Below are 15313 nucleotides of genomic sequence, written 5' to 3'. Positions count from 1 at the left end.
AAGTGAATATTCAAAATCATCCAAATTTTGGTAATTGACTAAACAAATGAATTCCGTCGATGAGCTTTCATGCAGGAGTCAGTTGTTTTGCTACAAAGTCAGGAACGGACTACCCCCGATGGTCCACACCCCAAAACTTTGAAATGACAGATATTTTTCAACAAAATAAGGTTACTTGGACAATTTTATGAATAAAAGTACTCGTGTGGAAAGTCGATCGGAGCAACGAGTCTTGATAAAAATATAGTTCTACTCGACGACATCAAACCCGCTCGTCCACCATTATTTGAAATGAATAATTATCAAAGCAGAAATAATAATGATAACGTTAATTCAACAACATTTATAACAGGAATAATACAAAGTATGCTAAAATGAAGTCGTAAACAAAAAGTACAAAACCTATATGGAAGTTTAAGTCACAATTGTGATAGCAGATATTTTTTCAAAAGAAATATCAAGTTCTGTAGATTCGTGGTGTTTTTAAACTAACAAGCTACTCTACTATGAAATATCGAATTCATTCTATATTTTGTATGTACATAATACGTGTGGAATAATCACGTTTCGTGTTGATCAGTTATCTGAATCTCATGAAACTCAACATTCGAATGTTTCAAATTCTTCTTCACAGCTAAACTGTTGAGGAGTTTCACTGATAATTATAATTTTATGGGAGAAATTCTTTAACACGAATCTAAATTTAGCTGAAAAAACGCACATCGGAAAAAATATTTACTATACTAATAAAAAGCAAACGAATGAACTACAAAAACGGCTGCACATGATCAGGTGAAAAATATCCAGGGAATAATTATGTTCCATTTCTTTCACAGATGTTGACAAAAAAACCTTTTAGAAAGTTTTGATAAAAAATGAGAAACTGGAATGCGATTTTGTTTTGTTGTTGAGTGGTGCGTTGTCATATGACTATCATTGTATTGTCAATATTCTATAGGATATTTTGAATTTTTTTGATATGGCCGAACAGTTTACATTCAATGAATATGCAGATATGCATGTATTTTATGGACGAGCATTTTGTAATGCTGCAGAAGCTCGTCGTCTGTATTCCGAGCATTTTTCCAATCGAACGGTACCGTCAAGAGAAACATTCGAGCGTGTCGATCGCAGCTTGAGGGAGACAGGTATGTAATAATTGATAATTAATTTGAGCACGTTGTTTTATTTCGATATTATTGTAGGTACAGTTTTGCCAAAACGAGGTGGTGAGGGCGCTCCTAGGACTGTACGTACCGTTGTATTGGAGGAAAATATTTTGGAAGCCGTCGCTGATGATCCTTCAATGAGCATCAGAAATCTATCAGAACAGTTCCATACATCCAAGTCCACTATTCATAGAATAATTAGGGAGCAACTGCTCCACCCATTTCACATCCAGAAGGTACATGCCATGACACCTAAAGATTTTCCAGCACGACTGGAATATGCCAATTGGTTCATGGATAGGCAAAGAGAGGATATGACTTTTATCAATCGACTTTTATTCACTGATGAAGCAGGTTTTAGTAGAGATGGAGTTATCAACTCTCATAATCTCCATATATGGGCCAAAGAAAATCCCCATGGGATATTGCAAACCAAACACCAACGGAAATTCAACGTGAATGTTTGGGCTGGTATCATAGGAAACCATCTTATAGTACCATTCGTTCTACAGGACCGATTGAATGGAGAACGTTATTTGGAGTTCATTCAGAATGATTTGAATCGACTTTTGGAACATGTTCCATTGCAAACCCGAAGAGATATGTGGTTTATGCATGATGGCGCTCCTCCTCATTTTAGTTTGATTGTGCGTGACCATCTGAACCATATTTTCCAAAATAGATGGATTGGTAGAGGTGGGCCATATTCATGGCCATCGCGGTCTCCGGATTTAAATCCATTGGATTTCTTTCTGTGGGGGCATCTAAAAAGCCTTGTTTACGCTACACCTATTCACACAAGAGATGCATTGTTGAATAGAATAACATTACATTGTGAAGCCATACGAAACGACCCTGGAATGCTATTTCAAGTACAGAGAGGGTGTCTTCGCAGACTAAGAAAATGTATAGAGAGAGAAGGTGGTCATATCGAGCAGTTTCTGTAGCGGATTTTTCCTGTTAGTTAAACGTGTTTGCATTATAAAAATTCGTTATGAACATTCTACCTATCATTTCCATTTTCCTTAAAAACTAATATTTTCGAATAATGGTAGACATCTCAGGATAAATGTTGTTGAATTAACGTTATCATTATTATTTCTGCTTTGATAATTATTCATTTCAAATAATGGTGGACGAGCGGGTTTGATGTCGTCGAGTGAAACTACATTTTTATCAAGACTCGTTGCTCCGATCGACTTTCCACACGAGTACTTTTATTCATAAAATTGTTCAAGTAACCTTAATTTGTTGAAAAATATTGAAAAATATCTGTCATTTCAAAGTTTTGGGGTGTGGACCATCGGGGGTAGTCCGTTCCTGACTTTGTAGCAAAACAACTGACTCCTGCATGAAAGCTCATCGAAGGAATTCATTTGTTTAGTCAATTACCAAAATTTGGATGAGTTTGAATATTCACTTGAAAAGTTATCAAAGAAAAACATTTTTCATTTTGTAACTTCGAGGGCCCGTTACTTGGTAACAAAGGATTTTAGGAAAAAAAGTTATATGAAGTACTGGTGATATTTTGACCCCATCTATACATTCCCGAGAGAAAAAGAGGAAGTCCAGGGACACCCTGTATATATATATATATATATATATATATATATATATATATATATACAGAGATAAAGATATTATTGAGTGTGTATGATATAAATCAAAAGGAGGAAATCGTGGACATGACACTCAAGAAATATGGAGGCAAACCGCGGACACGTGTTTCTGGCTATTGGCCTCATCAGCGCGGTGCAGCCAATTGCAAAGGTGGACAACAACTGGTTACCAAAAATGAAAAAAAAAAAAAAACATCACATATACACGGTGTCACCAACAGGAGCCAACCGCACATTTGTGGTTTCAATTAGAAGACCCAGCATTCCCAGGCATCATCTAACATCACCACGTAGGCAGCTATAGCTACCTGCGTGACTTCCGGGTCCAGGATATAGATACAGAGATATAGATATTATTGAGTGTGTATGATATAAATCAAAAGGAGGAAATCGTGGACATGACACTCAAGAAATATGGAGGCAAACCGCGAACACGTGTTTCTGGCTATTGGCCTCATCAGCGCGGTGCAGCCAATTGCAAAGGTGGACAACAACTGGTTACCAAAAATGGAAAAGAACATCACATATACACGGTGTCACCAACAGGAGCCAACCGCACATTTGTGGTTTCAATTAGAAGACCCAGCATTCCCATTAAAATAAAGACACTTTTTGAGTTTTCATGGGTTTGAAAAGATAATATTCACGAAAAAGTATCTCCAGAATGACGTCTTTGAATAGGAGAATATCGTTTCTATCTATACCTGAGTTGGTTTTATTTTTCGATTTGGACTTTGGTTTTGTTTGATATGTAGAAATGAGATAAGATACTTTTTCGTACCGTCAACAAAAACATTGTATTTACAAATTACACTCAATTGTTTTCATACAGGGTTGAACAGAAAAATTGACACAAACATACTATCCCCTTGAATTCGAACTCCAATTATTCTAAACAAGAAAAATTCCAGTGTCTGTCTGTATTAATTGTTCACTTTCTTAGATTATTACAACACAACCTTCGTGGACTGTATGCTATTCCACAATGTTATTGTTAACACCACTTGAAAATATCTAAAATGTGGCAAGGGTCGGAAATATACCTACATACATAAGGGTGATGCAGTTGTTCAATAAAGAGAAGTGTATTTCATCAGTTCGGACTTCCATTGTCTAATGTAATATAAATTAATTTGAAATCCCTGAAAAAAAATAAAAGATTAAGCGAAAATAACAATTTCATTCAAACAAAAAACTGAAATTACAAGGAAATAACATACAAGCTACAACCAGAAAATAAAAATTGAAATATTAATAAAAGCTGAAAACTAAAAAATATTAACAAAAATAAAAAATCTGAACAAGATTAACAATAACAAACGTTTTAAATTAAACTTCCGCAGGAACACCATCAGAAAATTCTTTTTTTTGTAAATGTTTCCATCGGTTTCGGAAATTTAAAATTCATGAAAATTATTTATAGAATATATGTTTCGATGGGAAAAAATTAGGTTCCCGAAAAATAAATTCGGGTCTGCACTTAAAGACATTTTTTTGAAAATGTTTTCATCGGTTTGGGGAGATATTTCTAGGAGAATATCTATTAAATGAAGATTATAAATGGACTGGCCCGTTATTTGATGAAAAATATCAACACTATCCGTAATAATGGTTACACACTTTCCAACATTTTGATTTCTAGACGCGTTTCGCAAACATCGTAGCTTTCTCGGTACCGAGAAAACTCAAAATGCGTTTAAAATATTTGTGAAAATTGTGTAATTATTAACATGGATATTTTAATTGGTCGAATTTTAGTCTTCACTAAAAAATATATTTTCTGAAATATTCCCATCAGTTTGAGATGTTGATTTCTCGAGAGTAGTATCTGGTGAATGAAGGCATTCGATAAGCGAAGTATCAAGTTATCACAAGAAGTAAATTATTGAAAAATACATTTCTGTTTTTTATGAAAATTATTTGTTTAGGAAAATATTTTCAAAATAATATCTAATGAATATCGATGAGCGGTATACCAAATTGTGACATACAGGAATTTTATGGAGAATGAATGGTTCTTATGGAGATTCTGTGAAACATGTTCTTCCTTACGAATCAGTAGAGAGTTGTCCTGAAAATCTAGAGAAGAAAATTGGATTGGATAATTTAGGAAATACTTGCTATATGAATAGCATTTTACAAGTGTTGTTCATGACAAAGAATTTCAACAACGAGGTTTCAATGATGAACGAGTACAGGAATGTTTCCTACTTATTCATCAAACTCAAACACCTGTTCATGCAGCTGCAGTTTCATCTTTCCCTCCAATCGATTTCCTGGAGTCTTTGAAGTCCACTAGATACTCGTTAGGACAACAAGAGGATTGTTCCGAATTCTTGGGGTTCTTGTTGAATAATCTTCGTGAGCAAAACAATAGCAAAATCAATACTCCTGACCGCTCTGGATTGAATGATTCCGTACAGCCCATCTCGTCTTGTGTTTGAAAATCTTTTGCTGGAAAAATCCTCACATGTTTACTTTGTAGTAAATGTTCAAGAGGTAGCGAAAACTTAGGTGAATTTCTAGAACTTCATCTAGCTTTTCCTAATATGACTAATAACCAGTCCGTGCAAAGCTTTTTTTTTTCTTTTTATTTCAATAAACCGCATCAACCCTTTGGGTCATTAGCGGTGGAGTTGATAAACAACATTTATAACTTCCTAATTAAATCTAAAGTGTGTAAAAATGGAATGATTTTGTTACTATTACTATAGTCTAACATTTCTTCCAAGTTAGGGGATATCTTAAATGTGTCTCTCTCAATTTGGAATAGAGGGCATTGCACTATAATATGTTTCACAGTTAGTTGAACTTCACAAATATCACAAGTTGGTTCAGACAGCAGGTATTCGTGTGTGAGCTTGGTGTGTCCTAGGCGGAGTCTGGTCATTGTCACTTGTTCTTTTCGTTAAGTGATTTTGCCACGGTCCTACGTTTGGTTTGACTTCTTGTAGTTTCGATTGTGAGGCCTGCCAATCAGCATTCCAAACGTTCTTCATCTTGTTTTTGATGTAGGATTTTATGTCTATCGAAGGAGTGTATTGCAGCGCAGTCTGGTTCGGGTTATTGATTGCTTCTCGAGAACTTTTATCGGCCGATTCATTTCCACTTATTCCTATACGTGACGGAACCCAAAGTAATATTATTTCTTTGTCCAATGATTGGATGATAAAAAGTTCTCTTTTAATCAGTCTTCCTATTTAATGGTTTATGTATATTCGACGAAGTATTTGTAGAGAGCTTAAGGAATATGTTATAATCAGAAACCTTTTAGATAGGCTCGATTTAGCGAATCGTAGCGCTTGGAGGATTGCGAAGAGTTCCCCTGTGAGAATCGTATTGGTTTCCGGTAGTTTATAGGTTAGGGTAGTCTCAGGTGTGACAACTGCTACTCCTACTCCAGAATCTGTTTTGGATGCATAAGTGTAAATTTCCATGAATTCTTCATGATGTTGTAGGATTTCACGGAAGTTGTGGATTATAATTTGTGTGTTTGTGTTGTTTTTATTGAATTGGAATAGGTTGGTGTTGATGATTGGTTGGTGTATCTGCCAAGGGGAAGGGGTGTCTAGGTTCATGGGGTAGAGAGGGGGGGAATATCTGCATTTGAAGTGGCCTCATGTACCTTCGAATTCTCTCATAGAAAGGTGGGTCGGTTCTTGGTTGTTCGTATGCTGATAGAAAGCGTGTTGTTATTGTGTTTCTATATGTTGGAACGTTGTCGAGTGAAGCTATTCTGGCCGCGTAGGATATGCTTAATTGTTGTCTTCTGTGTTGTAGGGATGGTTCTCCGATTTCACATTCCAAGCTTGCAATAGAAGTGGTTCTGTAAGCTCCTAGGATAGTGCGTAAAGCTGAATTATGAAGGCTATCCAAAGGTTTCAGTACTGATGGTTTTGCGGAGGCATAGGCAATGGAACCATAATCAATCTTGGAACGTATGAGAGCTCTATATAGAGTGAGAAGCGTCAATCCCTCTGCACCTCATTGTTTATGGGCTAAGTATTTCAAAAGGTTGAGCTTTTTATGACACAAAAGAGTGAGATGTTTGATGTATGCTTTCCAGTTGAGCTGTTGATCGAATATCATCCCCAATAATTGTATGTTGTCCGTGAAAGTCAAGTTTGTGTTGTATAATGTGACTGTTGGTGTCTCTACTGTCTTCTTTTTCGAGAATAATATGTATTTCGTTTTATCAGGGGAAAAGATAAATCCTGTAGTCTTAGACCATTTTTCGAGCGAATGTATCTGATCCTGTAAAGTGGTTCCCAGGGCATCAATGTTTCTACCTTTAGCGAATATTATTAGATCGTCTGCATAGAGTCTTGCTTGGACTGGTTTTTTCATGGACACAATGACGTCGTTGAGTGCTATAAGAAAAAGTGTTGGGCTTAGTATTGAGCCTTGCGGTGTGCCGTTTTCCTGAGTTTTGTGTTGTGATAGTGTTCCGGCGAGACGGACTTGAAACGTCCTGTGGTTTAAGAAATGTTTGATGAAGGCTAATATATTTCCCTGATATCCCCATTCTTGAAGTCGGACTAGGATTTGATGACGCCATGCTGTTTCAAAGGCTTTATTGATATCAAAATAAATTGCCATACATTTCTGTTTGTTGGCAAACGCTTCATGTATTTGACTTTCCAAATCTATTATGTTGTCATGTGTCGATCTATGGGGTCTGAAACCGGACTGTTCTGGTATAATTTGTTTTTTGTTTTCAAGTGTCCAAATAAGTCTTTTATTAATATTTTTTTCTAGCAATTTGCACATTGAGCATGTCAGTGAGATCGGCCTGTAGGATTGTAGATGAATAGCCGACTTATTTGGTTCCAGGATGGGGATAACGACTGCGTGCCTCCAGATTTTCGGAAATTTTTTTTCTATCCAAATTATGTTAAAAATTTGTAAAAGGAGAGTTTTCGCTACTTGTAGTAAGTTATTTAAAAATGATGTTGGAATATCATCAGGGCCTGGAGCAGTGTTCTTAAGTGATGTGAGGGCTTCTGAGAATTCTGATTCCGTAATTGGTGTGTTGATCGGATCTTGGTTGTTCTCTATCACAATAGGTGTGGATTCTTGGACAGTTTTGTGTGTAAGAAAGCTTTCTTCGTAATTTGCGTTAGTAGAGTTATGCTTGTAGTATTCGGCCAGTTCTTCTGCTATATCTTCTGTTCGGGTGATGATAGTGTTGTTTATCTGTATTGCATTTATTCCAGAAGGTGTTTCGATTCCAGAAATATTTTTGACTTTTTTCCATACTGATGAAAGGGGGGTGTTACTACTGGGACTCTGAACGTATTTTCTTCATGAGTCTCTCTTACTGCGTCTCGTGATTAATCGTACTTGCGCTCGGTGTCTTTTGAAATTTATCTTGTTTTCCTCATTTCTCGTTCTCTTATATGTTTTCAACGTAGCATTACATGCTTTTATGGCTGTGGAACAGTCTTCGTTCCACCATGGTACAGCTTTGCGCTTTTTTATAAATTTGGTCTTTCCTATTGATTCATTTGCTGCCTCTATGATGATTTTATTGAAGTTGGTGATTATTGTGTCTATGTTGTCTGTTATTTCAACTCTGGAAATATTGTTTTCTATTACTTTTCCATAGCCATACCAGTCAGCATAGTCGAGTCGCCATTTCTGAATTGGTTCGTTTTTATCTTTGTGTTCTTTTGAAGTGCTGTTAATGATTATCGGATGGTGATCGCTACCATATAGTTCCTCTAATGCTCTCCATTCTAGTGATGTAAGGAGGTTAGGGTTACATGCAGTTAAGTCTATGGCTGATGAGTTTCCATTGGGGGAGTTGAATCTTGTCTTGGATCCATCATTGAGTAGGGTGAGATCTGCCACATTTAAAATATTTTCAATTTTTTGCCCTCTGCGATCAGTATAGTTCGAACCCCAGTTGGTGTTATGTCCGTTGAGACCTCCCAGAATTAAGCGTGGTGTGGGAATCTGATCTAAGAGTGCCATCATTTCTTGTTCATTCAAGTCTGAGTTTGGGGGTATGTATATATTGCATATATTAATTTTTGTTGGGATCGAAATACTCACTGCTATTGCCTCGAGATTAGTTGTTATTGGTATTTGGTTAGCGTTCATATTTGATTTTACGTATCTAGCGGTACCGCCGCTGGCTCTTTCGCTGGTGGTGCGGTTTTGATAGAAGCCTTTGTAATGCTTCAAGTTCTGTGTTTTATTTTCACGAAAGTGGGTTTCTTGTGAACACAGTATGTCTGGAGAATATTCGGATAGTTATATTTGGAGCATACTTAAATGGATATAATATCCATTTATTTTCCATTGCAGGATGTTATTGAATTCGTTTCAAAAGCAAGAAAATGAGGTGTTATGGGTATAAATCAATATAGTTGATCATATGAGTCACTTTGAGATTCGTGTGACATATATTCCATTTGTCTTTGTAGTTTTTTTCTCAGTTTTGTGCATCTAACTTTCAGACTTCGATTTTCAGTATGAGAGTGCACTTTCAGCAATAATTCGAGGAGTGCGGGAGTGTCTTCTGTATAGTCCTTGGATAGGCTCAGAACGTCTCTTGATCCGTGGGCATTTTCTAGCAAATCTTTGAATTGTTCGGTGCTCAGCGCAGATGGTGTTTGTTGTTGGTCCATGAAGTTTGTTAGGGATTTCATCTGTTCAGGATCTATTATATTGATGACATTGTCTTGTTTGTGTTTTTCGTTCTTTGGGTCTTGTGGGGTGACAAATTGTGGTACTTCTTCCTGTGTAGGTGTCAATATTTCTGCTAAATGGCGTTTGTTCGTTGGCTGAATATTTTCACAAGGAATTTGCTGTACATCCTGTGTCGCAATTATCATTGGATTGTTTTCGGGAATAATGGGTGTACTTGTTATGGGACAGTTGATTGGTGGATTTTGGGAAGATGAATTGGTTGGGCATTTGGATGCAATGTGACCTGTTAGTCTACATTTAAAACATATTTGACTATCACAGGAGAGAAAAATGCGGTAAGTTAAACCATCATGGGTTATTTCAATAGATTCAGGGATATCTATATCTTCTGCTATTGTAATGTATACTTGACGCCTGAAGCTGAGGATATGATTGTATTCCGGGTTAGTTGCACCAATTCTCAGAAAAGTTACTGGAGATATCAGGTTCAATCCTAGTTCACGAAGTTCCGTAATTAGGAAGTCATGGGGGTAGTAGGACTTATATTGGATATAACCAACCGATCGAAAGGAGCGATTAGTTTTCGAGCTGCGATAGTTTCTCCATTGATAGTGATGGATCCATGGTCTTTCAACAATTGGTCGACAGTTTCCTTACTACTGAGATACACACAGATTCTATTGTTTGATATTCTCGATGAAAAGAGAATATTTTTTGGGTGAACGATGGGTCCTAGTTGAAGCAGATAGTCTTGGAGTTTCGTATTAGCGACAGTATTGAAAACAATAGCTTGATCTTTGGTAGGAAATTTAACTGGAGTATGCTGGCTTAATGCAGCAGAATATGAACGTGTAGGTTGGTTTGATTGGTTTTGTAGGGTATGAGGGTTGCTTGTGGTAGTATTTTGATTAGGCATATTGTTATCGGGTTCGTTATCCATCATATTCTATCGAGATTTTCATACTCTCTCGACGCCTGAGTACGGTCCTAACTCCCCAGTACTGCGGTTGTGGGACCGTGCTTTTTGCGAGTGTATATATCGTTCACTTCTGTTAGCGGTTAATGTAATGATGGAATACTTCAGATAAATACCTCTGTACAAGCTGATTTCGTACTCACTGATGTAGTGAGTACTCACTAGTAGAATTATTCTTCTTTGATATGATACACTGTTGAAGTTTTGAAGCGTAATAATAACTGTAATAAATCCAAAAACTTACTGAAACTGATAGTATGAACTGTTAAGCGTATTGCAGTCAGATCCGGACTCCAAAAGCTTATTGTTAAATCATCCGAAAATGGAATTTTTAACAGGTGATGATCGACTATATTGCCAGACATGCGCCAAACTAGGTGACTGTTATGAGGAAACAAGTATAGCTGAGGCATCAGTCGATCTAATAATAACATTGATGATTTTCTAACACGACTCAACCTCTGACGGAAGCAAGGTTCGAAATAGATGAATATTTCAATTTAGCAAACCACTATTATAATATTCATGCAGTCATTGTTCACTGTGGTTCTGGCGTTGATTTTGGTCATTATTACGCTTTGGTCAAAGACTAAACGGACTGGTTTAAGTTTGACGATAGTCGTGTCACGAAGTGTTCTGACGATGTATTGAATCTATTGGAGCCTCTGGAGACACCCTACATTTTGTTTTATGAGAGAGAGAGGATATTGTTAGATCAAGATTTTCAGATGATGTGGTGCTGCAGGTTTTTCCGGGTTTTCCTGCAGCTGAAAAAGCAAATGGGCCACTGGAATCAACGAAGTCGCCCCGGAGCGCCAATTAATTCTTATTGTTGTTTTTATTTTTATCGTTGTTTTATAATTTCACAAATAAATTATTATGAGTGTACCCAGTCACAGGTGTACCCAGTCACAGGAAATGATATTATTACAGAGTATATATGAAATGAATATTAAAAATAATGGAATATAGAAATGTATGAAAGTAAATGCTAAAACAAAGTATACATAAAATATTCATATACGTAGAATATATAACACAAAAAGTTGCAAATCATGCAAGATAGCAGTACTGACGCAAATATTATTTGTAGTATTATTTAAAGTGTTTGTGTATACATGATACGTTGAGGGAGTCGAAATGAATATAGCAATGTTCACAGATTTTATTGAAGCTACTGCACATGATATTCAATGGTGATCGTAGCATAACATTTGTGCGTGATGCTTCGCAATAGAACTTCATATTGTTTCGACCTTCACTTCTTGGTACTAAGAAATTGATCTCTGGTAAAAGAACTGTCAATATTGTTGTCAAGTAATTTATGCAGGAATTTTATATCCAGGATAACTCTCCTATTTTCCAAAGATGTTATATCAAATCGTGTCAACAAAATATTATGATCGATGCCTCTCGTGGGGTATTGTACATCAACTTTTAGACATGAGTATTTTAGAAAGTTCCTCTGCACGCTCTCAATTGATATTTGTAGTTAAACTGGATTTCATGCCATTTCTGTAAATGAATCCAAGAATCCTATTTGCATTAACAGTCATATTCCTTATATGTGTTGTAAATGTTAATTATCTCGTGTACGCGGTTGATTGCAGTATTGTTGATTGAATAAAATCGTACATTAAAGTTAGATTTTTTGTTGTGAATGATATTATTTTACATTTGGATATGTTCAGTTGTAGACGATTATTGTCACGCCAAAGTTTGATTCTAATTCATATTGTACACGTAGGCAGTCAGTAATATTGTCGATTTTATAATATAGTTTCAGGTCGTCTGCCAAAATAATAATAAAAATAAAAGAGGTTCAATATTAGAACCTTGTGGTACCCCAGATATAACTCCGTACTGAGCCGATTTGAAAGATTCGACGAATTGTTTTCTGTTAACTAGATGATTCAATTAGAGTAAGCGTGGAGTCCACGCGAATGAATTCGCGGGGATCTAGTTGCTATTAATATTTCTCTCATTTACAAGATAATTGAGTATATTTTTCTTTTCAGATATACCGGTGACTTCATACAAACCAGCTCTGAAGAAATTTCCCAGCTCCTCTCATCGCTTCTCGAACAACATCGAAGTGGATAACTCCTCCCTAGCAAAATGTACAGAAATGAAAAACATGTGGACGCCTTGTGAGTGTCACCTAGAGTTGTGCATAGGCTGGTACCCCTGCGGTCTAAAATACTGCAAGGGGAAAGGTCAATCGAGAAACTCGGTCATGAGCTACAGGTGCGGCATAAAAACCTGCAAAATATGCCACCTATTCGCGTACTATGTGTCGCAAAAGCAACAGTGTCTCTGGGACGAATGACCTTAGTAAACGGAACTTGTACAGATTTGCATTCTTGCCTTAAATTCGCTTCAAAAGATGGACCAATCTGCCTTAGTGCTATAGAGTAATTATTGTAAATGATTTGATTTTCTTATTCGGGTTGAATGTGTGGACATTACTCAAGTGGATGTTGCAGATGCAGTTAAAAATAGGGAAATCAGGGTTTTGAAGAAAAAGCTTTTGATATAATGAGTTTGAAAATAGAGAGACTAGATTTAGAATCAGAATGAGTTTTACATATTTTGTATTGACTATCTGTGAGAACTAACTTAATGTAATTCGTACCTACTTTTAAGTAAATACATTAATTTCAGTAATAAGTTGAATCACTTCGTATTTTTGCAACATTTGCGGTAGGAAAGTCACTTGCGCTCGTCAAAAGACTGAAGTTATGAAAATATAAGGTGTACCGCGAGGTGTAATTACCAGGGAAAATACTTTTTACAAAAATACAAGAATACGTCAGTTTTGACACAAAACCCATTAAAAAGGGGGTGTTACTCACATTTGTTCAAATAGAAATGCGTGTCGAGAAAATCGCTTCGCTAGTTTTTGCAATATGAAAACTTAAGATGTCATCAATAAGTTTTCCAACAAATTCAAAAAATTGAATGGATTTCACCCAAAAATGTATTATTCAGGTAGAAGCTGGAACAGTTGTCCACCAAAACTTGAAAGCGGGACACCTCCATGAAATTTGCATCTTTTCTCCCTGATTTCAAAAAATTTAATTTTGAATTTTCAAAAAACTGTAGGTAGGTACTTTGAGACTGAATATAATTTTTTTTACAAAAACCAAGGTCTGCTTCAAATATTTTTATAGTTTGAAATACAAAAAATCATATTAGCGTTTTTTTAGGAAACATTTAAAATCACCATTGGACTGGGTACCCTCTCAGATGGAGGTATACCAGATTTCATCAAAAATATTCAATACCAATACTTCTGTGGTCGAATTAACATTCACATTATTTTATGATAGAATGTTAACTGCACACCTCTTAATGGTTTCTGAATCTTGGTGAGTTGGCCGTGAAACACCGTGCAGATATGCAAAATCGCGGTCTTTCCATCTGGCACTGGAAACAAAGGACTATTGTTTATTGTTATTGCTGCTGTCAAAAATTGTAACCCGTGACAATAACATTTACAGATTATGCCCGATTAGTAAAACAATTATTTTGCAAAGCGGTAGGAATTAGTGATTTATCATGGCAGAACTAAGTGTGCGAGATAAAATCGAACTTGTGCGCCTTGTCGGAGATAATGCTCTTTCGGCAGGAGAAGCAGGTTGTGTATCGAGGCATATGCTCAAAAACATAAACAATCAACATCGTGAGAATAGAAATGGTGTGCAAATATTACAATATTTCCGTAATAATCCTCATTCAACCTTGCGAACGGCTAGTATGAACTTGAATATCCCTACAAAAAATATCAGGAGATGCCTTTTAGAAAATAAAATCATACCAGTCAAGCCAAAAATTTCAAACACTCTGGAACCGGGAGATGAAGAAAGAAGGTTAAAATTTTGTTTGTGGGCTCAAGGAGAATATTTGAATAATATAAACTTCTTCAAAACAATTTTGGTTAGTGATGAATCTACGTTCACTACAAATGGAGTAGTCTTGTCCCAAAATTCTAGGTACTAATCTGCGGAAAAAAGTTAAAATTTCCATGTAATAAATGTGTGGTGTTGAATAATCTATGAAAAGAATATCGGTACATTTTTCTTCGAAAGTAATCTGAATGGAATTATATTGTTAGATTTTCAAAACATAACTTACCAGTGCAGGATAGCCTGAATTTGAAGTTTCGATTAGATGGGTCTTCTGTACAGAATGCAGTTTTTTGTAAGAGAATGGCTTGATAATAATTATGGAAATCGATTGATAGCTCGAAATAGTCCACACATTGAGTGGCTGCCAAGATTACCGGACCTGACACCTGGGTACTGTAAAGCAAAAAGTTAATAATTCCAAAATATCTGCGGCTTGTGCAGAAATGTCAATAGAACAACTGACAAAAGTTATATTGAAAATTAGAAGAAGGTATGACAAGTGCATTGCAATGAAAGGCGGATCGGTAGAAACAAGAAAAAATAGATGGAAGTTCATTTCTGTTTCTGTTCACAATGCTTTGTTGAATATTATTTTCATTTGTTCAATTTGTTTAATTCGTCCACTGATTAATTTATCAGAATGAATATGTTCATTCGTTTATTTAATTTGCGACATAGTTATCAACGATTACTCGATGTTTATTTTACTTTTCAGTCCATCAGATACTTGAATTGATTTATGATAAAAATTAATTTGATTCCACCGCAGAATTATTAATATTGAATATTTTTCATGAAATTGAGAGGGTGCTTTAAATTTTTTTCTAAAAAAATCGCTAATACGATGTTTGTATCTTAACCAATAAAAATATTCGCAGCAGGCTTCGGTTTTTGTAGAAAGAAAATTATATTCGGTCCCAAAGTACAGTTTTCCAAGCTCTACAATTCAAAAGAAACTTCTCCGAAATCGAAGAAAAGATG

General features: G+C 35.9%; 1 protein-coding gene across 2 annotated transcripts in view; it reads left to right on the top strand.

Moving 5' to 3' along the window:
* oaf (BRICHOS-like domain-containing protein out at first) overlaps positions 1-13097 on the top strand; it is a 421903-nt gene extending 408806 nt beyond the window's left edge. For both annotated transcript variants that reach the window (XM_074182419.1, XM_074182418.1), the window contains one exon: positions 12440-13097. In XM_074182419.1, the coding sequence (XP_074038520.1) occupies positions 12440-12750 (311 nt within the window). In that variant the 3' untranslated portion in view covers positions 12751-13097. The remainder of the gene's footprint in view (positions 1-12439) is intronic.
* Positions 13098-15313: the final 2216 nt, after the last annotated feature.

This window comes from Leptinotarsa decemlineata, unplaced genomic scaffold, assembly GCF_025532065.1.
Source record: "Leptinotarsa decemlineata unplaced genomic scaffold, Ldec_3_MD MMD2_tig00026328_RagTag_RagTag, whole genome shotgun sequence".
Lineage (NCBI taxonomy): Eukaryota > Metazoa > Arthropoda > Insecta > Coleoptera > Chrysomelidae > Leptinotarsa > Leptinotarsa decemlineata.
This window is presented reverse-complemented; position numbering and strand designations above follow the sequence as displayed.